We start from the raw sequence: 24,591 nt of genomic DNA on the forward strand, positions 1-24,591 counted from the left end.
TGATGTTGAAGCTGAAACTCCAATACTTTGGCCACCTGATGTGAAGAGCTGACTCATTGGAAAAGACTCTGATGCTGGGAAAGATTGAGGGCAGGAGAAGGGGACGACAGAGGATGAGATGGCTGGATGGCATCACCGACTCGATGGACATGGGTTTGGGTGGACTCAGGGAGTTGGTGATGGACAGGGAGGCCTGGTGTGCTGTGGTTCATGGGGTCGCAAAGAGTCGTACACGACTCAGCGACTGAACTGAACTGAACTGAACATTAGTTAATTGGATTCTCATCATAAACCTATAATGAACGTGTTAAAATAGTCTCCTTCCCATTTCACAGATGAGAATGAGGCAAAGCAAGGTTAAAAAAAAAAAAAGGATCGCACCCACATAGGGATCAGAGTCTTTTGGAGACAATACTGGATAGTCAAGTAAATAATTAAATATATTAATTACAAATCATTCTGCTAATGGAACCCTGGTACGGATCCCACTCCACCAAATCAAGGGGCTCAGGTAACCCTGGCAACGGATCTTCCTGCCAGTAGTAAAGATGGAGCCCACAGAACAAGCACCTTTACGCACACCGCTATTACCCACAATGCAGTGTCAGCCAGGGAAGGCGAGGGGCCTGCCAGGAGTTAACATGGTTTCCGTAGTTACACCACCCTGTCTTTTCACCTAATCAGCGACCTAACTGCCCAGACCAGGCTACCGATCAGGAGCTAAGTCTTCTTTGCGCCTCCACTCACCGGGACCACAAGAACGATTGAAACAGGGCAGCACCTCGCGGAGGTAAACTCCGTAACCAAGGAAACACTACTTCCGCTGACGTCATCACGGCGACACGTGGATCCAAGATGGCGGCGGCGATGGTGAGTGAAGGAGACTCCGGGAGCCGGAGATGGAGCGGGCCGCTCTGGGGGAATCCCAGGACCTTTTGGCGTCCCATGCCTGGCCCGATCCACTGCAGGGACCCCTAGCTCAGGCCTGAAGGACATCCCTGATTGGGCTTGTCTCCCCCAAACTCCCCGTCCCCGGCCTTTGCCCCGCACTCAGGCTTGTCAAGGCCCGAGGTTTTGGGGGAGGCTCTGGGTCGGAGGAAGGGTCTCAGCTACCACCCTAACCGGTTCCTATTCTAGTCTTAGTCTTTGACTCCTGTGACCCCCATTTTCCAATTTTCACTTTGCAATCCTCACCCCTTCAAAGAGCCCCCGTTACTCCCAGTTTTGCTCCTCCCTCTCACGTCTGTACCCTGCTTTCTCCGCCTCCCCGCCTCCCCACTATCTTGACCAGTCCGCAGATGCGTCCTCACCTCTCCCAGCCAGAACCCTGTCCTCACGTCTACCGTTAGTTGTCCCCACTGCGCACCTGTCTTGACTGCCGATACCCGGAAGCATGCCTTTACCCACCCACCCCCCGCCCCCATTGTCAATCCCCAGATCCTTCGCTAATCACGACTCCTCTTCTCTCAATTCCAATTCCCTGCCTCTCTCCTAGGGATCTTTTATCCCACTGGTTGTCAAACTTTCCTGTGCATAAGACTTGGGGTGTGTGTGGGGAAGCTTGTTAAAAATACAGTTTCCAAAGATTCTAATTCTGTTGGCCTAGGAGATGCCTAGGAATCCACACTTTTATAAGCACTCTAGTGATTATGATGGAGGTGGTCTATTGTGAAAAGCACTATGCCAGTGCTGCCTGGCCCGCTCCTCTTCACATGCCCCTACAGGGCTACACAGCTCTTTAGGATAAAGCGTTTGTGTGGATAAGCTGTACCCGGAAAGTGGGTCAGAACTTGCTGGCTTCTGGTATAGAATGCTGGAAGTAGATCTGTGAAAAACTAGCCCTTTCTTCTTCCAGAAGGTCGGCTCACATTCTGTTTGTCAAGAGACCAGAACCAAAATTGAAGTCACTTAGGCCAAAGTGATTTTGTACTGTTCCTGTATGTTGTGTCCTCAGCAGAAAATTTCATCCTGGGAGTGCACACAAAAGACATTTGACTTTCGTAAAGGAAGATTCTTGTTTCAATTCTTTGGTATTGATTTTTTCCGAACAAGGATAGGTTACTGGCTGATAACAAATTTCCCTCCTTCTATTAACCAACTGATAAATTATCCTTTTTGTTTAATAAGGGATTCCTTATTTAGAACCTCAGAGGTCAGGTAAAAGACTTCACAGCCTTGCCTGACATCTGTGGTCTCAGACCACAGAAAAAAATCCCAAAAGTGGTATGTTGAAACCAATTTTTTTTTCTGGACCACTTTGAGAACAAGAATGTCATAAGAACTTAACATGAACAGGAAAAGTCACACCCTCTTTTGCCACAGGGAAGGAGTTCAGTAAAGTGGCATTTATAGCATTGCACTGGGAAATTCTTGCTCTGTTCTGAGGTTTTAAGAGGTAATAAGTTAACATATTTCTGGTACACATTATTTAATCAACAAATACTTGAGTGCCTGCTCTGTGCCAAGACCTAGGGATGTACTGGTGAGTTAGAGGGTCAAGGTCCCTATGCTTGTGGAGTTTTTCTAGCCTGAGGAGACAGTAGGTAAAATACACGAACAAGGTAATGTCAGATAGTGTAAGTGTGAAGAGGGCAAGGTGACGTGGTAGTAATTGGGGGGTGACGGGGTGGTGCAACTGCTTTGGATTACATGGTCAGAGAAGTCTTTTCAGAGAAAGTGACGTGAGTTGAGACCTGATTAACAAGAAGGAACCAGCAATGCAGAGAGTGACCCAGGCAAATGAGATGGGAAGTATAAAGGACTAAGGTGGGAAAGAGTATGTTTGAGGAACACAGAAGGCTGGAGGGGCTGAAACACGGTGAGGAGTCAGGGTTGGGGGTGGGGTGGGGCAAAGAATAATACAAGATGGAATCAGAGAGAGGCAGGAAGAGCTGTGTTTCTAGAAGCATGCCTGTAATTGTGGGTTGTAGTCTACAGTTTGTAAGCTGTGGATTGCATTTTGAAAGACTGTTCTTTTACAGTGCTTGCCCTTCCCACACTTTTCAGAATGTTATGTTAAGGAAGCCAGCTTGTTCTCAGTCTGCAGAGAAACCATGGAAAGGCGTTTGGATTTTATTCTAAGCACAGTGGACAGCAAAGTGATTTTGTGTTTGTTGTATCCCCTGGGAGTATCATCCTCTGCTTTCATGATGAATACTATAAACTGATTTTCAGAAAGTGAAGGTGTAATGTATACAGGGACCCACAGAGGCACTTTTAAGAGGGCACATGAGCAGCTTCATGTTTGATGCAATAGTGAAAAGTCACGGAAGCACATATATTACCAGGGGATACGATGTGTGACTGGCTGGGTGGGCAGATAAACTTGAGCTTGATCTGTGTGAAGCCCCTTATTTATAGGGAAGTCAGATCAGTCCCCGCACCCTCGTACAATAAGTTGTTTCACAACTGCTGGGGATGGAAGTGTGTGGGTCTGCTTTGGGTTGTCTGGGTTTCTGAGGCAAGTCATACAACCAAAGAGGAACCTAGCTAATAGATTCAGCGACCGTGGGAAACATGCTGGCTTTTGGTTTATTCTTTTATTTTGAAAGTTAGGGTTGTGGGTGCAAGTTTCAAGTGATATTTATGGGTTTTTACCTCCCTCCCTTTCCTTAGTGATTGGTTCTTCTTTCCCAGGGGTCGGCTGCCACCTCCCAGATCTGTGTTAGCACAGTGAGTGTTTCCTGAACTTCCCCAGCATAGGAGTAGATGGCTGGTGTAAACTGAAGTTCTCTGTAGTTTTCCTGCATTCTTCCTGCCCTGGATTTAGGTGACTATAAAGTTAAACAATACCAAATTGCTCTAGCTGGGTCTGAGGTGAGGAGCAGGCCCATATCTCATCCTTTATAGAACTGTTGAGCATATGGAATATGCTTTGAGGAATATTGTTTTGGTGGAACTTGGGAAGTGTCCATTGAGGACATTTGTAGACATCTCAGGAGTCTGGGAGAAGGCAGTGGCACCCCACTCCAGTACTCTTGCCTGGAAACTCCCATGGACGGAGGAGACTGGTAGGCTGCAGTCCATGGGGTCGTGAAGAGTTGGACACGACTGAGCGACTTCACTTTCACTTTTCCCTTTCATGCAATGGAGAAGGAAATGGCAACCCGCTCCAGTGTTCTTGCCTGGAGAATCCCAGGGATGGGGGAGCCTGCTGGGCTGCTGTCTATAGGGTCGCACAGAGTCGGACACGACTGAAGCGACCTAGCAGCAGCAGCAGGAGTCTAGAAACCTCTGTTGGGAAGATAAAACTGTGTGTATTTCTCTCACACATTGTTCATGCTGTTTGGGGTTTTATGTTTTTTCCTTTTTATTGGATTATAATTCATATAACATAAAATTCACCCTTTTAAAGTTTACAGTTCAGTGATTGTTAGTATATTCACAGACTTGTGCAACCTTCACCACTGTCCACCTCCAGAACATTTTCATCACCCCAGTAAAAAAATCCATCAGCAGCCACTTCCCACTCCCCCTTCCCTCCAGTTCCTGGCAACCACTAATATACTTCTGTCTGTATTTTTCTGTTCTGGACATTTCATATAAATGGGATCAAACAATATGTGGTGTTTTGTTATCTGACTTTTTTTTAAACAAGGTGTAATGTTTTCAAAGTTCATCCATGTCATAGCATGTGTCAATATTTCGTTCCTTTTTATGGTCAAATAATATTCCACTGTGTGGATAGACCTCATTTGGTTTACCTTTTCATCTATTCATGGATTTGGGGATTGTTTCTACTTTCGGGCTGTTATGAATAATGTTGCTGTGAACATTTTGTGTGCAAGCTCTTGGGTAAACATCGGTTCTCCGTTTTTTTTGGTTATATACCTAGGAGTAGAACTGCTGGGTCAGTTCTCACTGTTCTGAGCTTGAGTTTGATCCAGTCCAGAGGCAGGGGAATGGTCTGAATGACCTCTAGGTTCCTTTGATCAAACGAAAGCCGTGCTAGCCAGTTCCTTCCTCCCACTGTCCCCTTGCCCCCGGGCCAGTCAGAAGCACAGGAATCGTGTTTTGTGATGGAGTCTGGATGATAGAGGTCTGGGACAGAAGGCAGGAGGCCTGGACTCTGCCAGCACTCCTGTGTTGGCAAGTTGCTGTCTCCCCGGGGCCTCACCTGTGGGTGGCCAGCGGCTCATTGAGGAAGAAGCAGCTGGGGCTTAGTCCCAGCACTGCCACTGGTCTATCAGGCGGCCTGGAGCAAATTACTTGGTGTTAGTCATCTGTTTTAGCACAGGTCATATGTGAAATGAAGATTTAGACTTGAGGATTTCTAAATTCTTCAGTGAAATTTGTAAAATCTTCAATGAAATTGAAGATTTCAACTTGAGGTTGAAAATTTTGTGGCTTAGAATACTTGCATTCATGGTGATTTTTGTTAATATGCCTATAAAATCAGGTTGATTTTTTTTTTTTCTGTGATCTTAGTCACTGGGGTCTTTCCAGGCTGCTGTCTGTTGGTTGTATTGACTGTTCTCTCCACTTGCTCAACCTGGCACGTGTGTTCTGTAGGAGCCGCTGTGTCCTTAGAAGCCGAGGCGCCAACACCAGTCCTTGGTACAGATGTGTTTCTCTGAGAAATCCGTTTAAAGGAGTGCCCTTAATCCCCCCAGGAAGTCCAAGGAAGGCAGAGGTGGCATTAAGTTGCCTGTTGGTTTCTCTTTTACAACTTGGACAAAAGTTTCCCTTTGATCTCAGTGAAAAAGAAGCAGGTCACAGAATGTTGGAGAAGGTTGAGTTTTGATCTCTGGACACTGGCAGGAAGGTGGGAAGGACCCAGGATGAACAGAGCCATCTGGCCATAGGTGAATGGTAGGAGCCACCTACCGCCCCAGACCTGCTTTGATCTTGAACCATTTGCTGACGCTGATAGTTCTCAAGTGGGACATGGTTTCGGACACTGGGACTTCTCGGTTCAGTCCCATTCTTCTTCATTGCTTCCTTCTCTGCTCTGTACCATGACTTCTCACCTATCCCCAAGCATTAAACTGACAGACCTCCCAGGGTTTGAAATCTGAAGGTTTTGTATTCAGAGGGTATGCTAAATGCTACTAGCAGTTCTTTAGAAACAAAATCAAATCACAAATTGGAGCTGAATTCGTAAGCCAGTTTAGAAGAGAGTCTGGGTGCCCTGGCCAGTCACTTAGTATCTTTGGGCCTCGGTTTCCAATGAAGCAGATCTCATGCTATGAAGTGACAGTTTATGGAGCACATCTTTACATGGCTTTGATTGGGGTTGGGGGGCAAGGAAGAGAGGTTGGCAGGCACAGGACTTTACGTTTTTTTCCAGTTAGTTGCCAATATTTAATAATTGGGAGATTTCACATTACAAAAGTTCTGGATTTTCATTTTTTCTTGAAAATTTGGGCCCAAATTTCCCATAAAGAACATTCCCTGTGCAGGACCCAGTCTTCCATACCTTTTGGCTTATTCCTTAGCAGCGTCACTCAGTAGGTAATTTGCATGGCCTTTCTAGGGGGTTGAATTTGCAGCCCCTGAATGAGGTGGTCTCTCTATAAAAATCTTCCTATTTTGACATACGGATTCAAAAGCAATATTTAAAGTTTGTGGTAATCCCCTAGGTTACCTAACTTTGAGGGGAAAATTTCTGTTCACAAGATACATGTCAGCTGATAAACCATATGTCCATCCGTTATTCCATCTAATGTTTACAAAAGCCCATTTTACAAAGGAAGAAACTAAGACTTAGTCTAAGGACATGGGCTAGAATCTGACACTGATTGGTTCTGTGACTTTGGGCCAACTATTTGCTTCTTTAAACCTGTTGCTTAAAACAAAATCTTTTTTTACTGTGGTAAAATAGACATAAAATGTATCATTTTAACTATTTTACATGTACAGTGGCATTGCGTGTACAGTGGCGTTAAGTACATTCACATTATTGTGCAACCATCAGCACCATCCATCTTCAGAACTTTTTTGTCCGGATCAGTTTTCTTATTTTTAAAATGAGGATGAGACTCTCGAAGAGTTGTGACGATTAAATGAAACGTGAGATGAACACTCTGTAATGGTTTCCTACTCCAGGGTTTGAAGTCTTTAGGAGATGAACTATCTAAGCCTGTTGCTTGGGCTAACAGAGTATTTAATAAATACCCAAGGTGTGAGGGAAGTTCCGTGCATTTTTAATGTTTTATTTCTGCACTTTCTGGCCTCAAAGTCTGGGTCTGGATGTCTTCTGCTTGGTGAGGGTAGTTATTAGTTTCACCTGGACTTTCACACAGCCTGCTGTTGGTTGTTCCCTACCCCCAAAAAACACTTTTGAATCTTTTTTGTGTGTCTCTGCCCAGTAGTTACTTGATGTCTGTGGAATCTGAAATAAAGGCTACATTTTCAGTCTCTCGTGGCTAATTTTGGTTCTGGATTTGTTTTTCTTCCTGAGGTCTTTAGCTCCATGGAGGCTGCTTGGTAAGTGGTCTTTGGCTGTCATTAGCTTTCCTTCAAGTATGGTTGAATTCTTAGGGAGCTTTAACTGATTAGGTAATTGATTTCAGTTAACTGTTGGCAAACTGTGCCCCAAAGTCTTTTTCTTTCTCCTCCCTCCCCCCCACGCAAATCTGGGGAGCAGTTACTGAATGATCTTGAAATGATGATTTTATCTTTGAAAAGGAAAAAAAAAGAATCTAACTTACTTTTAAGGGAAGGTGCAGCTTTTGCAGCAGGAAAGGCATGGAATAGGAACCTGGAAGGCTGTTCAGATTGGCCACACTCGATACTCAGATGCTGTTTATGGGGAAGAAGACAGCAAGGCAGAGGGCTCCAGAAAACAAAAGGTTAACTTCTGGCCACAGAGAGTATGAGTGAATGAAAATTTTTCAGTTCTCAGGGGAAACTTCCTATTTTCTTTGTAAGATGTTAATTGTTCATACCTTTCAAACTGATTGGTGCAAAGTTGGGTGGGGGGGTGAAGGGTACTTTTGGGTCCTAATAGTTCTTCATTTGGCTGTTGTTTGGGAGAAGTTTTTCTGTGTGCCCAACCCCCAAGAATAAAATAGATAGGGAGGGCAAGACCTTGATTCTTAGGTCTCTTGAGCTTTATGACTTTCCTAGTCACCTGTTTGCCAGAGATGGAGTGTTAGATTACAACACAAGGGCTTTTAGATTATCATCACCTTGTTCCTTGACATCCTGCCTCTGCAGTCTTGTAATTTGGAAACCAAGTAAAGCAAATAAATTGAATGGACTGGTTCACCTCTTCTAGGACTCCCACTCCGTTCATGGGTCTAAACATGCAACAGATGTTTGCTAAATACTTAACTGACTTTTCAGACAGTCTCATGCAAGAGTTTCTGGTGATCAATTAAAAATTAAAGGAAGATATAAAGGGATTTCCCAAGAAGCAGGTACTTTGCTTCTTCCTAATTTCCTTACAGAAATGAAATAAGTGTCAAACATCCTCTATCAGGCTGTCAAGGGCTACAGAGGTAATTAAGTCAAATGATCACAAAAAGTTAATATGGGATCCAGTACAGAGTTCTTTAATCAAGGGCCTGTGAACTTCTGGTCCTTTGATCTTGTTGGACTCATACGGCATATTCTGCATTTTGGAGTGTTTTTTCCTGGGAACAACTTCTGTAACTTTTTAAAGATTCTCAGGGGGATTTGCAACACTTTCCCAAAATTAAGAATGACTGATCTGATTTGGTACAGATCACACACCTGGCTCCAGAATCTCCACTGAATCATTCTTATCTGTGTGTGTGTGTGTGTGTGTGTGTGTGTGTGTGTGTGTGTAATAAAGTTTTATTAAAGTATAAAGGAGACAGAGAAAGCTTTTGACATAGGCATCAGAAGGGGGCAGAAAGAGTACCCCTCATTCTTACCTTATAGCTCCCATTTTCTGCCTGTCTTCAGGGGAACTTGCCCAAATGCTTTCAGAGGCAACCTTCCCCTTCCTCAAATGTCAATGTATGTATTTTAAATATAGGTTATCCATATACATGAAAAAAAGCATAAACGTTACAAATGAAAAGAAAGTCACTCAGCTATCCCCTGTCCACTCATCAGGTGTACTCTTTGATTTTTTTAAGAAAAATATTTCTCCAGAACATTTTTATGTACATAAAACATCTTTTAAAAAAATAATCTGCTTTTTAAAAAGTAGATGTTTTATGTACATAAAAATGTTTTTTTGCTAGCTTTTCTGTGTAGGTCTGTGGTCCATTTTGTTAATTGTTGTACATTATGTCAGGTTCCTTTTGCACATGGCTACCAAGTTGTGCAAGCACCATTTGTTGAAAAGACTGCCTTTTCCCTATTAAATTGCCTTGGCAACTTTGTTGAAACTCAGTTTACTGTAAATACAAAGATTTACCTCCAGACTTTTAATTTTGTTCCATTGGCCTTTTATGCTTATCCTTATCACACTGTCTTAATTACTGTAGCTTTATAATTGCTTAGAAATTGGGTAGTATAAATCCTTTAGTTTTGTTCTTTTTTAAAGTTATTTTGGATATTTTGGGTCCTTTGTGTTTCCAGGTAAATTGAAGGATCAGCTTGTCAGTTTCAATAAAAAAGCCTGCTGAGATTTTGATAGGGATTGCGCTGAATCTATAGGTTAGTTTGGGGAGAATTGCCATCCTAACAGTACTGAGTCTTGCATTTCAGTATGGAATGTCTCTCCAGTTATTTAGATCTTTTTCATTTTTCTTAGCAATGTTTTATAATTGTCAGGATACAGGTCCTTTTTAAAAGCATATTCCTAAATACTTTATTCTTTTTGAAGCTACTGTAGATGAAACTTTTCTTAATTTTATTTTTGGGTTGTTTGTTGCTAGTGTATAAAAATACAAGTAATTTTTATATATTGATATTGTAGTCTGTGACCTAGTCCAACTTGTTTATTAGTTGTAGTTGTTTTGTGGGTTCCTTAGGATTTCTTGATACAAGATATGTGATCTGCAAATAAAAGGACTTTTTTCTTTTTAATCTGGATGATTTTATTTTTAGCTTAGAGCGTATCATTTGCATTTATAGAGCAATGTTGACTAGAAATGACAAAAGTGGACATCCTTGCCTTCTTCCTCATCTTAGGAGGAAACATTCAGTCTTTCATCATCAAGTATGATGTTGGCTGTGGTTTTTTCAAAGCTACCATTTATCTGATTGAGGAAGTTCTTTTTTATTCCTAGTTTGCTTAGAGTTTTTATCATGAATATGTGTTGGACTTCATCAAGTGCATTTTCTGCATTAATTGTGATGATTGTGTAGTTTTTGTTTTTTATTTATATGATGTATTACATTATTTGATTTTCAGATATTAAGCCAACGTTGCATTCCTGGGCTAGAACGCACTTGGCTGTGGTGTGTAAACCTTTTTCTGTATTGCTAGATTCAGTTTGCTAGTGTTTTGTTAAGGATGTTTCCATTTGTGTTCCTGAGGAATATCGGTCTGTAGTTTCCTTTTCTTGTGATATCTTCGGCTTTGGTACATTCTTTTTAAAAGTTTATTTAGACAAATGAGATTATAGTATACATTGATGTGCATCTTTATTTTCTACTTAATAATTTACGTTGGCAGTCTTTCAGTAATAATTCTACCTCCCAATTAAGTTTATATTGTGCTAAATTGCTCTTCCCAAATTTACCTATATCTAGTGTATTCAGATTTTTTTTAACTTTTTGACTCTGATAGGTAAAAAAGATGTCATTATTTTCATTTGTGGTTTTTAGATTATGAATGATGTTGAGCATCTTTTTGTGTCTGACCATTTGAACCTTTTTCTCTTTAATGGCCCATTCTTATTCTTTTGCGTTATTTGTCCTTTATTGGTTTGTAAGAGTTCTTGGTGTATTGAAGAAATTAGTGCTTTGTCAGGTGTGTGCGAAATATTTTTATTCAAATTGTCGTTTTCTTTTTTTACAATGAATTTTTTTTCATTTTCTTCCTTTCTATATATTCTCTTTCTCAGTAGCTTCTGGATTTTGTTTTCTTCTTAGAAAACTTTTCATATCAAGATTGTGTTAAAGTATATATATTTTCTGGCTTCTCCAAGCCAGGCTTCAGCAATACGTGAACCGTGAACTTCCAGATGTTCAAGCTGGTTTTAGAAAAGGCAGAGGAACCAGAGATCAAATTGCCAACATCCGCTGGATCATCAAAAAAGCAAGAGAGTTCCAGAAAAACATCTATTTCTGCTTTATTAACTATGCCAAAGCCTTTGACTGTGTGGATCACAATAAACTGTGGAAAATTCTGAAAGAGATGGGAATACCAGACCATTTGACCTGTCTCTTGAGAAACCTGTATGCAGGTCAGGAAGCAACAGTTAGGACTGGACATGGAACAACAGACTGGTTCCAAATAGGAAAAGGAGTACGTCAAGGCTGTATATTGTCACCCTGCTTATTTAATTTACATGCAGAGTATATCATGAGAAACGCTGAGCTGGAAGAAACACAAACTGGAATCAAGATTGCTGGGAGAAATATCAATAACCTCAGATATGCAGATGACACCACCTTTATGGCAGAAAGTGTAGAAGAACTAAAGAGCCTTTGATGAAAGTGAAAGAGGAGAGTGAAAAAGTTGGCTTAAAGCTCAACATTCAGAAAACTAAGATCATGGCATCTGGTCCGATCACTTCATGGGAAATAGATGGGGAAACAGTGGAAACAGTGTCAGACTTTATTTTTTTGGGCTCCAGAATCACTGCAGATGGTGATTGCAGCCATGAAATAAAAAGACGCTTACTCCTTGGAACCTAGACAGCATATTTAAAAGCAGAGACATTACTTTGCCAACAAAGGTCCATCTAGTCAAGGCTATGGTTTTTCCAGTGGTCATGTATGGATGTGAGAGTTGGATGGTGAAGAAAGCTGAGCGCCGAAGAATTGATGCTTTTGAACTGTGGTGTTGGAGAAGACTCTTGAGAGTCCCTTGGACTGCAAGGAGATCCAACCAGTCCATCCTAAAGGAGATCAGTCCTGGGTGTTCATTGGAAGGACTGATGTTGAAGCTGAAACTCCAATACTTTGGCCACCTGATGCGAAGAGCTGACTCATTGGAAAAGACCCTGATGCTGGGAAAGATTGAGGGCAGGAGGAGAAGGGGATGACAGAGGATGAGATGGTTGGATGGCATCACCAACTCAATGGACATGAATTTGGGTGGGCTCGGGGAGTTGGTGATGGACAGGGAGGCCTGGCATGCTGCAGCTCATGGGGTTACAAAGAGTCAGACATGACTGAGTGACTGAACTGAACTGAACTAAATATTTTCTTCTAATATTTCTCCTGTTTCAATTTGTACATTTCTTTCCTGTCTTCTTCAGTGCCAAACAGGTTGGATAGCTCTGTATTTAATATTTAGTAGAATTAGTCTGCCTTCAAGTAAAAGATAAGTGTGAAACTGACTATAGTGATTTGGTTATTAGTAGAAAAGCATTGAATTGGGGGAGGGACAAGGAAGGCATAGTATTGAAGAGGAAAAGAATTAGAGAAGGAGGGTAAAGGGAGACAAAAAGCAGTTAATCTGTGGCATCAAGTTCTTCTTTGGACACCTCTAATCATGACCTAAAATTATCTCTGAGCATGGCTCTCACAGTGGGGACAAACTTCTGATCACCCCGCTCTGCCAGGTTTGGTAGAGTTGGACCTTCTTTACTCTGCAGATAACTTGCTGTGTGACCAGGTCACTTCCCCTCTCTGGCCTCCTGATTATGTGACCCCGTAGGGACTTCCCTTGGGGCTCAGATGGTAAAGAGTCTGCCCACAGTGCTGGAGACCCAGGTTTGATCCCTGGGTTGGGAAGTCCCTTGGAGAAGGAAATGGACAACCCACTCTGGTATTCTTGCCTAGAGAATTCCATGGACAGAGGAGCCTGGCAGGCTACAGTCCATAGAGTCACAAAGAATTGGACATGACTGAGCAACTACACTTTGACTTTCAAGTTCTTCAAAAGATGTATTTAAGGAACCCAACTCGCGGTGGAACTTTGCCTTGTTTTGTTCTACCTTGAGGCAGCTTGGGTTGATGGAACGTCCCACAGTTTCAAAGGAATCATGAAATACTTGAGTTTCCTGGGAGATCATAAGGGTTCTGATTCACTTTCCTCACTAGGGTAGGGATATCACCTTCCTCCTCCTTCCTTGTCACCTCTTTGTTTAGCTCTGATTATGGCCTTTTCCTTAGCTAGGTAACTCTCTTGTTGGAAGTTTCCTCAGAATGAGCATACATCTTCCTCCTTGCAGTGTGCTCGTTGGTCCTGCCTTCCAGTGCAACCCGGAGCAAAGCCACTCTGCCTTATCAAGCACACTTAATGTGGGCTGTACTTAGTCCTTACTACCATCATCACTGTAGCACCCTGCCATGAGTTTAAGTATTAGTTTCCTAGTTTCTTATTACAAATCAGAAACCTGAGACTCAGAGTTTAAAAAACTTGCCCAAAGACACACAGCTCGGAAGTGATGGGTCAGGACTTTGCTTTCATATCTGTATGACCCCCAGAGCCTGTGCTTTTTCCACTACACCCATGGTTCTCAACGTGTGATCCCAAGACAAGACCAGCAGTTCCAGCATCTCCTGGGAACTTATTAGAAGAGCAGATTCTCAGGCCCTGCTCCAGAACTACCAAAGAAGACGTTCTGGGAGGTTAGACCCAGGAATCAGCTTGAATAATCCCTGCTGGTGATTTCCTTGCCCGCTCAAGTTTCTGAACCACTGCCTACCATTCTGCTCCCCCACCTGGCTGCTGCTTCTATTCACATCTGACCAAGAATTTATAGGTGACTTCACTTATTCTTGTTAGTTGTCATATCTAGGGCTGGGTATTACAATGTCTCTGGAGCAGAAATGTGCTGCACACACAACACCCTCCCCCCAAACACATACACGTACTCGCTTACCAGAGTAATCTTTACAAATGCAGATATTCCTTTCCTCCTTAAAGTTCTTCAGGGTCTCCCCAGTGCACGGAGGACAAACCCCAAACTCCTCAGTGTGGCTTTTGTGTGATGTATCCCTTATGTACCTTGCAGCCCCCTGTCTGCACAGACCTATTCATGCTTGCTGCTTACAGGATGATCCATGAACTAGAAGTGCTGTCATCACCTATGAGCTTGTAAGAAATACAGAATCTCCACCCCTACCTCTAGGCCTGCTGAATCAGACTCTGCATTTTAACAAGACCTCCAGGTGATCTATATGCACGTTAAAGTTCAGTAGCACCAACCTACACCTCACCTGCCAAAAATTCCTTATGGTTGCCTCCAGGCCTTTGTGCCTGTGTTTCACTCTTTATGGAGCAGTTTCCCCTTCCCTCTCCTTTCCCTTGGAGTAGACTTGAATTCTTGGATTGACACCCACCCCTCCAAGACTGGGTGGGCTTGTTGCTGCTCTTGTGTACTCCTTAGCCTCTTAGCTGCTAGGATAAGAGACTAGGCCCTCCATAGCAACTGGGAACTAGCATTGCAGTTGGCTGATGATTTATCTGTCCCCCAACTGGCTCGTGGGGGTGCATTCTGTGAGGCTGGCACAGTGCCTGACATATAGTAGGTGCTCAGTGTAGTGAACTGATTTCTGTTCTGGTTAGAGCATGGACCTCGAAGAGAGACTGCTTTCATCTCTGAAATGAGAACAGTAAGAGTCTCTGCCTCATATGGTTGTTGTGAACATTAATTGTGTTGTTGCATGAAAAGAACCTAGAACTGTGCCTGGCACATGGTCAGTGTCCAGCAAATGTTAGCTGACATTGTTATCACTATCATCATTACATGTGCATCATCTTATAATGCAGCTCACCTTCCTGAAAAGAGTATGCTGTTTCTCTACATTCAGATCTTGAGCAAGTTATGTAATCTCTGGGTCTCGGGTTAACTGGCAGTCATCTGGGAAATGGTGATAGAAATCCCCAGGTAGTTGTAGTTGTGAGAATGGTGTGAGTCAGTGTTTGTAAAGTGCTTAGCACAAAGTGGGGACTTGGCACATGGAAGAGGCTGTACCACAGTGCCTTGTACTTACTTTTAGATGCTTAGTGACTCTGTGACTTCTTGTTACTTTTTAATGTTGTTTTCCACCAAGGTGAGTATTTTCCATCTTTTTGTTTGTTTGGTTTTTTTGTGTGTACTTGCTCCATTGGTTTGAGACTTTGGAATAAAAGTATATGAAGTCTTTCAGGATTTGCTTTTCATTCTTCTGCCACCTGAGGTCTCATGGAGCCCTTCAGTTCCTATGGGCAGTGTCTCTCTGCTGAGATTAGAGGAGTCTATTACAGAACTGGAGTAACTTCTTAGATTTAATTGGCTTAATAGCCATAAGAGATTGTAATCGTCTGCCCTGGCCTCAATTGACAGCTATCAGATAAGGCACAGAGAAGGCAATGGCAACCCACTCCAGTACTCTTGCCTGGAAAATCCCATGGATGGAGGAGCCTGGTAGGCTGTAGTCCATGGGGTTGTGAAGAGTCGGACACAACTGAGCGACTTCACTTTCACTTTTCACTTTCATGCATTGGAGAAGGAAATGGCAACCCACTCCAGTGTTCTTGCCTGGAGAATCCCAGGGACGGTGGAGCCTGGTGGGCTGCCGTCTATGGGGTCGCACAGAGTCGGACACGACTGAAGCGACTTAGCAGCAGCAGCAGCAGGTAAGGCAGATCTGGTGTTGAGTTTCCTAGGAAGGGAAATTTAGAACACACACACACATACACACACACACATATATATTTAAATTTTGTTGAAGTATAGTTGATTTACAGTGTTGTGTTAATGTCTGCTATACAGCAGGGTGATTCAGTTATACATATATATTCTTTTTCATTATGGTTTATCACAGGTTATTGAATATAGTTTCTGTGTGGTACAGTGGGACACTCCCAATCCTTTCTTCCCTCCTCCCCATTGGCAACTACAAGTCTGTTCTCTATATCTGTGAGTCTGTTTCTGTTTTGTAGATATGTTCACTTGTGTCATATTTTAGATTCCACTTGTAAGTGATATCATACGGTATTTGTCTTTCTCTTTCTGACTTACTTCACTTAGTGTGATAATCTCTAGGCCCATCCATGTTGCTGCAAATGGTATTATTTCGTTCTTTTTTATGGCTGAGTAATATTCCATTGTCTGTGTGTGTGTGTGTGTGTGTGTGTGTGTACGTACATTTACATATACCACATCTTCTTTATCCATTCATCTGTCAATAGATGCTTATGTTGTTTCCATGTCTTGACCATTGTAAATAGTGCTGCTATCAGTATAGGGGTGAATGGATCTTTTTGAATTATAGCTTTTTTCTGGATATATATCTAGGAGTGGGATTGCTGGATCATAAGGAAACTATTTTTAGTTTTTTGAGGAACCTTCATACTGTTTCCCATAGTGAGTGTACCGATTTTCATTCCCACCACCACCAGCACTGTAGGAGGTAGAAGATATATGTTTTTGATTAGCAAGAAATAATGATGTTAACTGTGGGCTTTTCATATGTGGCATTTATTGTATTGAGGTAAATTCCTTTTATGGGCTTCCTTGGTGGTTCAGACAGTAAAGAATCCGCTTGCACTGTGGGAGACCTGGGTTCGATCCTTGGGTTGGGAAGATCCCCTGGAGGAGGGCATGGCAACCCATTCCAGTATTCTTGCCTGGAGAATTGTATGGATAGAGCAGCCTGGTGAGCTATGTTCCATGTGGTTGCAAAGAGTTGGTTATACCTTTTTTTTTCACTTTGAGAATTTAAATCATGAATGGATGTTGAAATTTGTTAAATACTTTTTCTGAGTCTGTTGAAAAGTTTGTTTTTTTTCTCTCATTTTGTTAATGTAGTTTATCACATTGATTGACTTCTGTTGAACCATGCTTATATGGTGGGCGTAAATCCCATTTGATCTTAGTGTATGCTACTTTTAGTGAGGTATTAGATCCAATTTGCTGGTATGTGGTTGAGGATTTTTACATCTGTGTTCATCCAGGATACTAGCCTATAGCCTATAGTTAGTTTTCTTGTGGTGTCTTTGTCTGCTTTTGGTATGAGGGTGCTACTCACCTTATGAGTTTGCAAGTGTTCCCTCTTGTATTTTTGGAAGAGTTTAAGGATTAGTATTAACTCTTCTTTCAATGTTTGTTAGAATTTACCTTTAAAGCCATCTAGTTCTGTACTTTTCTTTGCTGGGAGATTTTTGATTACTGATTCAGTCTCCTTTTTATTCAATTTGTTGACCTATAAGCATTCACCATAGAACCTTATCCTTGTTATTTCTTAGGCTTCTGTTGTAATGTCTCCTCTTCCATTTCTGATTTTGAGTTTTTTTCTCCTTAGTGTTGCTAAGGGTTTGTCAGTATTATCTTCTCAAAAAACCAACACAGCTCTGTTATTTTTGCCCTATTTTTAAACATTCTCTTTTTAATTTATTTCTACTCTAACCTTATTTCCTTACTTCTTCTAACATGGGCTTAGTTTGTTCTTTTCCTGGTTCCTTGAGGTGTAAAGCTGGTTTGTTTTTTACTCCATTCAGCCGCTCTGTGCCTTTTGATTCAGAATTTAATCCATTTACTCTCCAGGTTAGTCTAATGTGCATCATGGTTGAGAACCACTATCTTGGATGTACAGATAGGGTATAGACATAATAGATGTCTCAGAGAGTCTCAAAGTAGGTCCTTGGACGGGTGGGAGGCACCACAAACTCCTTAAATTTGAGGATTTGAAAAAAAATCAGTTATCAAGGGGATATAGCTAAGATTAAGAAGCATAGTATTCAACGTCTATGTGAATGAATGATTTTATGTTTTTATAGATCAGAGGTTGCTTGATGCTTATTATTAGCTTGTTTGATAAGGGTTTATTGAGTATTGAAAGCCAGACAAGTGATTCGTGTAGGTGGAGAGATAGCAGATACTTAAACCATAATACACCATGAAAAGTGCTAATGCTGCTGCTGCTAAGTCGCATCAGTCGTGTCTGACTCTGCGCGGCCCCATAGACGGCAGCCCACCAGGCTCCGCCGTCCCTGGGATTCTCCAGGCAAGAACGCTGGAGTGGGTTGCCATTTCCTTCTCCAATGCATGAAAGTGAAAAGTGAAAGTGAAGCCACTCAGTCGTGTCCGACTCTTCACAACCCCAAGGACTGCAGCCTACCAGGCTCCTCCATCCATGGGATTTTCCAGGCAAGAGTACTGGAGTGGGGTGCCATTATTGCCTTCTTCGGAAAGTGCTGATAGTAGTGTGTTAAACAAGTACAGATTTAAATATTTGTCAAGTAACTTAAGTAGCCATCTTTGAACATATATAGATGTGAAAGTTCGTTTGGGAATTGGGTAGTTTCCAATTTCTTGCCTTTAGTGTTGTCATAGAGATATTCACAAAGAGCCTTAAAAAATAAGGAAAGGAGAGAATAATTCCTCCTGTGGAGATCTGAGGAGTTCTTGAAGGAAAAAACATTACCTACACAGGACCTCTGAGTGTAGGTAGGACTTGAATAAGGTGAGAGCAAGTGTCAGAAACAACCTGAGCAAAGCCCTTGAAGGCAGCCTCACTTGGGCAAGTCTGCTCACCGAGGACAGGGACAGCCTCAGGGTCTTCCTGAAGGCTTAGAAAGAAACAGTGGGAGTTGCTGGAGCCAGCAGGTGGAGTTCCTTCCATACCAAGCTAGAATTGGCTCTAATCTGGGTGTTCAGAACAGTGATGTTTTCTTTTGCCTAATTTATTTCATTATTTTTCTTAAGTGGTATAAATTTGTATAATCCCCTAAGAAAAACTGGAAAATACAGATATGTTGTGCTAGTTGCTCAGTCACATCCAACTCTTTGCTACCCCATGGACTGTAGCCTGCCAGGCTCCTCTGTCCATGGGGATTCTCCTGTCAAGAATACTGGGATGGGTTGCCATGCCCTCTTCCAGGGCATCTTCCCAACCCAGGTATCAAACCTAGGTCTCCCTCATTGCAGGCAGACTCTTTACCATCTGAGCCACCAGCGAAGCCCAATTACAGATATACAAAAAAGGAAAACATTGCCTTATTTTCTCAAACATAACTTTAAAAAGAGGAGCAGATCTTGCTGAGCAGGGTTCTATTCCCTAATTTTTCTACTTAAATCTAAAGCTCAAATATTCCTACTGAAAAAATACATCATCCTATTTAATGACTACATAAAAGGATAGGTGGATACCCCATAATTTGACCCATTCCACTAATATTGGATATTTTACTGTTGTAAGTTATGAACTATTTTAAATAATCCTGTGGTGAACATTCTTTTATGTACATTTTGGCATTTTGTTGTATTTTTCTTAACATGTCTAGAAGTATTGGGCTGTCCAAGAAGTTCATTCGAGTTTCCTGTATGAGCAGGGTCAGTGTGCAATTCTGGGGGGCTTTTGTTACAGAGTGCCAGATTGCCCCCCCAAAAGTGTTTCAGTTTATAATCCCTCCAGCCATATGAGAATATCAAAGCAGTGACATTGTAATAGCTAAAACTAACAATATCATCTTGGTATGATCATTAATTCTAAACCAAATTTCTGAATTGCTTTTGGTTGCAGAAATATTAAGAATCTGGCATATTATGGAAATCATCCTTTGCCATGGTTCACCTGTTGATCCTTCCTCTAAGATAAATTGTTTTGTGGTTTGTTGATGGTATCTGGATTACCTGTTTTCTGTATCCTTTTCAAAAATTTAGAGTTAGCTTATTATTTTTAAGTGACTTTTGGATGACAGTTTATATGCCAGTAGTACAGGATTTGTCTTTCTTGCATTTTATTAACTGGAATTCAGGTTCAGAGAGGAATTAGAGGCAAAGAAAGGACAGGATTTATTTCTCTCACACAAATGCACACACAGTCTAAGGACTGTCCCGTGAGGCCTAGCAAAGAGAGAGCCGGAATCTCCTGATGACTGTTCAAGTGAAGGAAGTCCTCCACTTGATGGAGAGGAGATTGGATGCTGGTAAGTAGCCCACAGTCAGTAGGCTTTCTGTCACAGAAAGAAAGAATAAAAGTCTGTTTGTTGTTGTTGTTGTTGTATCAAGGCAGGCCCATACTTCTGAATGCTTCCCTTTGTATGTGCATAGAATATCTCCAGAGGGATTTTCAAGGAACTGGTGCTAGCAGTTGTCTACGGGGAGCTGAAGAAGGAGGAAGATTGTTTTTCATGGTTGTACCCATTTTTACTGTTTGAATTATTTACTGTATATGTTTTACTTTTTCAAAATGTTTTAAAATCTAGTTATTTTTTAAAAAACTCTCTTGCCCATGGTTATGCAATATGTTAATGTTAGAGGAGACTGGATGAGGAGGCCATTTAGACAGCTAGTCAGTGGGGGCTTTTCTGAGGATTTGAGAGAGGCCTGAATGAAATAAGGGATGGGACATGAGCCAGGCAGGCATCTGTGGCAAGGACATTCTGGAGGAGGGAACAGTGAAAGTCATGGCCCGGAGGGTGCAGAAGGGCTCGCTGTCAAGAAACAGTAAGAAAGCCAATGTAGCTGGAGTTGAGGTGGAATATGGGAGGTGGTGGGGTCAGGACAGTTTTGGAGATGGCTTGTAGAAGGATACATCAGTAAATACGAGCTCTCTGACAGCGGGAGCCCATTGCTGTGTAGAGAAGCAGAATTAACGGACATTGTGAGCTTTGTTTCCCACTGGCCTGTGGGACAGTGATACTCATGAAGCAGTGAAAGGAACATTGCTACAGAAGTGGGGAGCCCTGGCTCCTGTATTAGTTTGCCCAGATGTTAATTACCGTGCTCAGTTTGTGGCTTATTTCTGGAAGTGCAGAATCAGTGCCTTGTATCACTTTTGGGGGCACTTGGATGGCAGTTCTTGGCGGGGGTGCTCAGGCTTCTCAGAGTGGAGGTAAGATGGGGTCACTTACAGCAGGCATGACGGTGCCGCAAAGGGTTGTTCACTTCTTTCCCCTGGTCTGACTGCTGCCTCTCTTCTTCCAAGCAGGATTGGTTACCGTGGTCCCTACTGCTTCTCTCGCTCACATGTGACACAGGGGCCTTCTATGTTCCTGGGGTCGCACCAATCAACTTCCACCAGAACGACCCTGTCGAGATCAAGGTAAGTGCGTTCCGAGTCTGTGGGAGCCTCTGTGCTGGGCCAGAGGACCTGGCTGCAGGAGCACAATGAGTGGTCATGTCCCTCCTGTGGTTGCAGAGATCACAGACCAGTGCTGGTCAGCCTGAGAGCAAGAGGGTTCTCTGCTCGGAGCTGGAAGTAGTTCGCCCCCTCCTTCCCCCAGGGCCCCACAGTTCCAGGATCTCCTGCTCTCCATCTCCCTCTGGGTCTCTCGGCATGTCTGCCTGTATGAGTGCGTTCTCTCTCTGTGTTCCTCTCTCTCTTTCTCTTTGTTTCTGACTCTGCCTCTATTTCTGGTTCTTTCTGTGTCTTTGTTTCTCTACTTTCACTTTCACAGGTGTCTCCATGGCTTTCTCTTGCACTCCCTTCTGTGTCTGTCTCTCTTTCTGTGTCTCTGTCTCTCTACCTGCCTCCTCCCTGGTGATGTTTCTGCCTCTCTTTTTGGGCTGTTCTGTCCTCCTCTTGGGCTTCCCAGGTGGTGCAGTGGTAAAGAATCTGCCTGCTAAGCAGGAGACCTGAGTTTGGTCCTTGGGTCAGGAAGATCCCCTGGAGAAGGAAATGGCAACCCACTCTAGCGTTCTTGCCTGGGAAACCCCATGGACAGAGGAGCCTGGCGAGCTACAGTCCGTATGGTCGCAAGAAGTCGGGTGCAACTGAGCACACATGCACGCACATCCTCCTCTCTGTCACCAGCTTTCTCTGCATAATTCATATCATCTGTGCGTACGTGGCCTATTATGGATTCTGTTTTTTCAGTTTTAGCTTCTGCCAGGATTCTGTGGTTTAGTATTTCTTAACTCTGCACTGCATATCTGAGTGGTGGTATATGAGATGATTTTAAGTTGCTGACAAATATGTTTTAATAACTGTTTTCTTTTAATTATACTAGAAAATATAGCCATTACTTCAGCTCATGATTTCATGACTATCGTTGCTTTTCCATTTTTAATAGCGATGAAATATTTGTTTCTTAAATGAGTGTATTTATCTAAAAATGAATCATACCCAAGCAAATAGTAGAATAAATGTTAGGTAAATAGGGCAAGTCAGTACATGAATGATTAGGGTTTGGAAAGCATTGCCCTAAATCAGAGTCCAGGCCACCTCACTTCAGCCTAGGTGTCCACTTCTGTGTCAGTCACTTGTGACAGGGATTATGGGAGAGTCATTTTAAAGTATGATTGATCAGGGGCAGTGGACAGGCTGACACCTTGGTTAATGTCTCCTATAACAACAGACTGACACAGTGACATTCTCAAAGCCCCATATAGGGCTAGGGGTTGATGGTGGACCTTTTCGTATTTAATTTTCTCCAGAATCAAACTCTTAAGGTGGAGATTTGCTACATGAGATTTATTGACTAGGCGCTCAGGGTCGGCACTTGGGAAAGAATGAGGGAAGCAGGACTGAGCAGAGGGAGACCTTGAACTGTGATACAGCAGAGTCCCTTGGAAAACTCTGGCAATGCAGTGGCTGGCCCTGCAAAGTTGTCTCACATTGAGGCGAGAGGACCAGCCACCAGGGGAGGGCTGTGACCTTGTACCAGAGCTCCTGGCTAAAGGGACTCCCCTCTGCCATCACCCAAATACAACTGTTCCTAATACTTCGGGATATTTTTCTTAGTCTTTTTCTGTGTGCAGTGTTTACAGTGTAGTGTACTTGGCATTCTCAGACTTCCATAAACCCCCAGCTTCTTGACTATATCGGTCCCCCATAGGCAAAATAGTTGAAATTTTTAGTAGTCCTTCAAATCCTTAGCAATTCTGTAAAAAGGGCTAGCAAAACTTACAAAGTTATGAAAATAAATTCTGCTCCTAAAATGTATGTTTCTTACTTCATTATTGTGTTCTTGGGAAACCACATCTCTACTGATCTGTGCAAAATCAAAGCAGTGGGATTGTGTGAAAATACAGTTTTTATCCTGTTGAAGCATCACGGTGTTCAAAAGGGGGAGCAGAAGACCAGAGGATCCTGAAGGGCTGTGACGTGCTGTCATGTACTAATATGCCTTTGTTTGCCACCACATTTTGGGTATTTGCAAAATTATGAATTGTTACATGTCATGCTTACTTGGGGCATTAGATTCAAGCAACTTTGCATTATCTAGGGGGAGTTAACTGGTTTAGAGGTTAAAAATATGATACATTTGTGGAAAACCGAAAACTACCAGGAATCAAGTTCTATAAGGGCTGGAATTTTATCTTTCTTGGTTACTGCTGTGTCACCAGCTCCTAGTACATAGCCTGGCAGGGTGGATAAATACATATGATGAATTACTGTTAGAAAGTACATTTAGAAGTATGTAGTGACAATGGCAACCCACTCCAGTACTCTTGCCTGGAAAATCCCATGGACGGAGGAGCCTGGTAGGCTGCAGTCTATGGGGTCGCACAGAGTCGGACACGACTGAGCGACTTCACTTTCACTTTTCACTCTCATGCATTGGAGAAGGAAATGGCAACCCACTCCAGTGTTCCTGCCTGGAGAATCCCAGGGACGGGGGAGCCTGCTGGGCTTCCGTCTATGGGGTCGCACAGAGTCGGACACAACTAAAGTGACTTAGCAGCAGCAACAGTGTAACAAGCAAAGGCACCATTCCATGTGTTGCATTGCTGTGAGCATCCCTCTTTCTTGGAAGTCAGTTTGTAATTTGGGGGGGCAATAATCAAAGTAACACTTACTGAGGATTATTTACATGCCAGGCATTATGCATGGCTTACCTCAAGATGCCCCTGTCAAGAGCCCTCTGAGGCAGATACTGTATATTTTAGAGATTTACTGAACATTTTACAGTTATGAAAACTGAGGCCCAAGGAAATGAACCATTTTGCCCAAGGACACATTGTGAGAGAGACATAGGGTTAGTTTCAGAGCCCAGGTCTTCACTACTGCAGGACCCTTCCTCCCAGTGCCTCAGCCAGAAGCCCCCTCCAGAGCAAAGCTTGTGGTGTGGGGAAGGCTGGGTGGTTCTGGCTTCAGTCCTGCCAAGCTGGGTATGTGAGAACATACATGTTGGGTGGGAAGAGAGAGGGTGGGAGGGGACATAAAGGTGAGACTCAGTCTCTTTGTAATGTGGATTCTTTTTTGATTGTCCAGGAGGAGAGACTATTACGAGACACAAAATAATAGGCAGTTATAACAGATAATAACTTTTTGATTATTTTGCCTCAGGCAGTTTGTGAAATGCTTAATAGAGGCCCCCAATTCTCAATCCAACATCTAAAAAAGCTCTGAAACCAGAGTTTTGCTAAATTCATTGTAGGCAAGACCTGACCTGAATTTTTTGTTGACTTTATTTGTCCCACTTGGTATCATTATTTTTATATTTCTTTGTACAAACAGTCATTGAATATGGGGTACTACTCCAGACCCAGCTGGGAGGTGTTATAAAACCATGGTATATTATACCACATTGCTCTGTTAAAATTAGAAGAATTCCTAATTCCAAAACAAGAGTTTTAAGGTAAGGATTGGACCTGGATTTTAAAAATTATTTACATTTTCAGATGGTGTATGAGGAATGGTCATTAGTGTCTAAATATTTAAGATAATTTTAGT

At 42.6% G+C, this 24,591-nt stretch overlaps 1 protein-coding gene across 5 annotated transcripts in view; it reads left to right on the plus strand.

The window, feature by feature from the left end:
• Window positions 1-839: 839 nt before the first annotated feature.
• Window positions 840-24,591, plus strand: part of TM9SF4 (transmembrane 9 superfamily member 4) — a 55,090-nt gene continuing 31,338 nt past the window's right edge. For 3 of the 5 annotated variants that reach the window (XR_014073792.1, XM_081559575.1, XM_081559577.1), the window contains exons 1-2: window positions 840-870; window positions 20,902-21,015. Coding sequence is in view for 1 of the 5 variants with exons in the window: in XM_081559575.1 (XP_081415701.1) it covers window positions 856-870; window positions 20,902-21,015 (129 nt within the window). In the remaining 4 variants the exon portion in view is untranslated. Of the gene's footprint in view, window positions 871-3,634; window positions 3,770-20,901; window positions 21,016-24,591 lie in introns of those variants that run through there. The other 2 variants (XM_081559576.1, XM_081559578.1) reach the window with 2 other exon arrangements.

Source organism: Giraffa tippelskirchi, chromosome 13, assembly GCF_054371585.1.
Source record: "Giraffa tippelskirchi isolate mGirTip1 chromosome 13, T2T-mGirTip1v1.2.pri, whole genome shotgun sequence".
In the NCBI taxonomy this organism is placed as follows: Eukaryota; Metazoa; Chordata; class Mammalia; order Artiodactyla; family Giraffidae; genus Giraffa; species Giraffa tippelskirchi.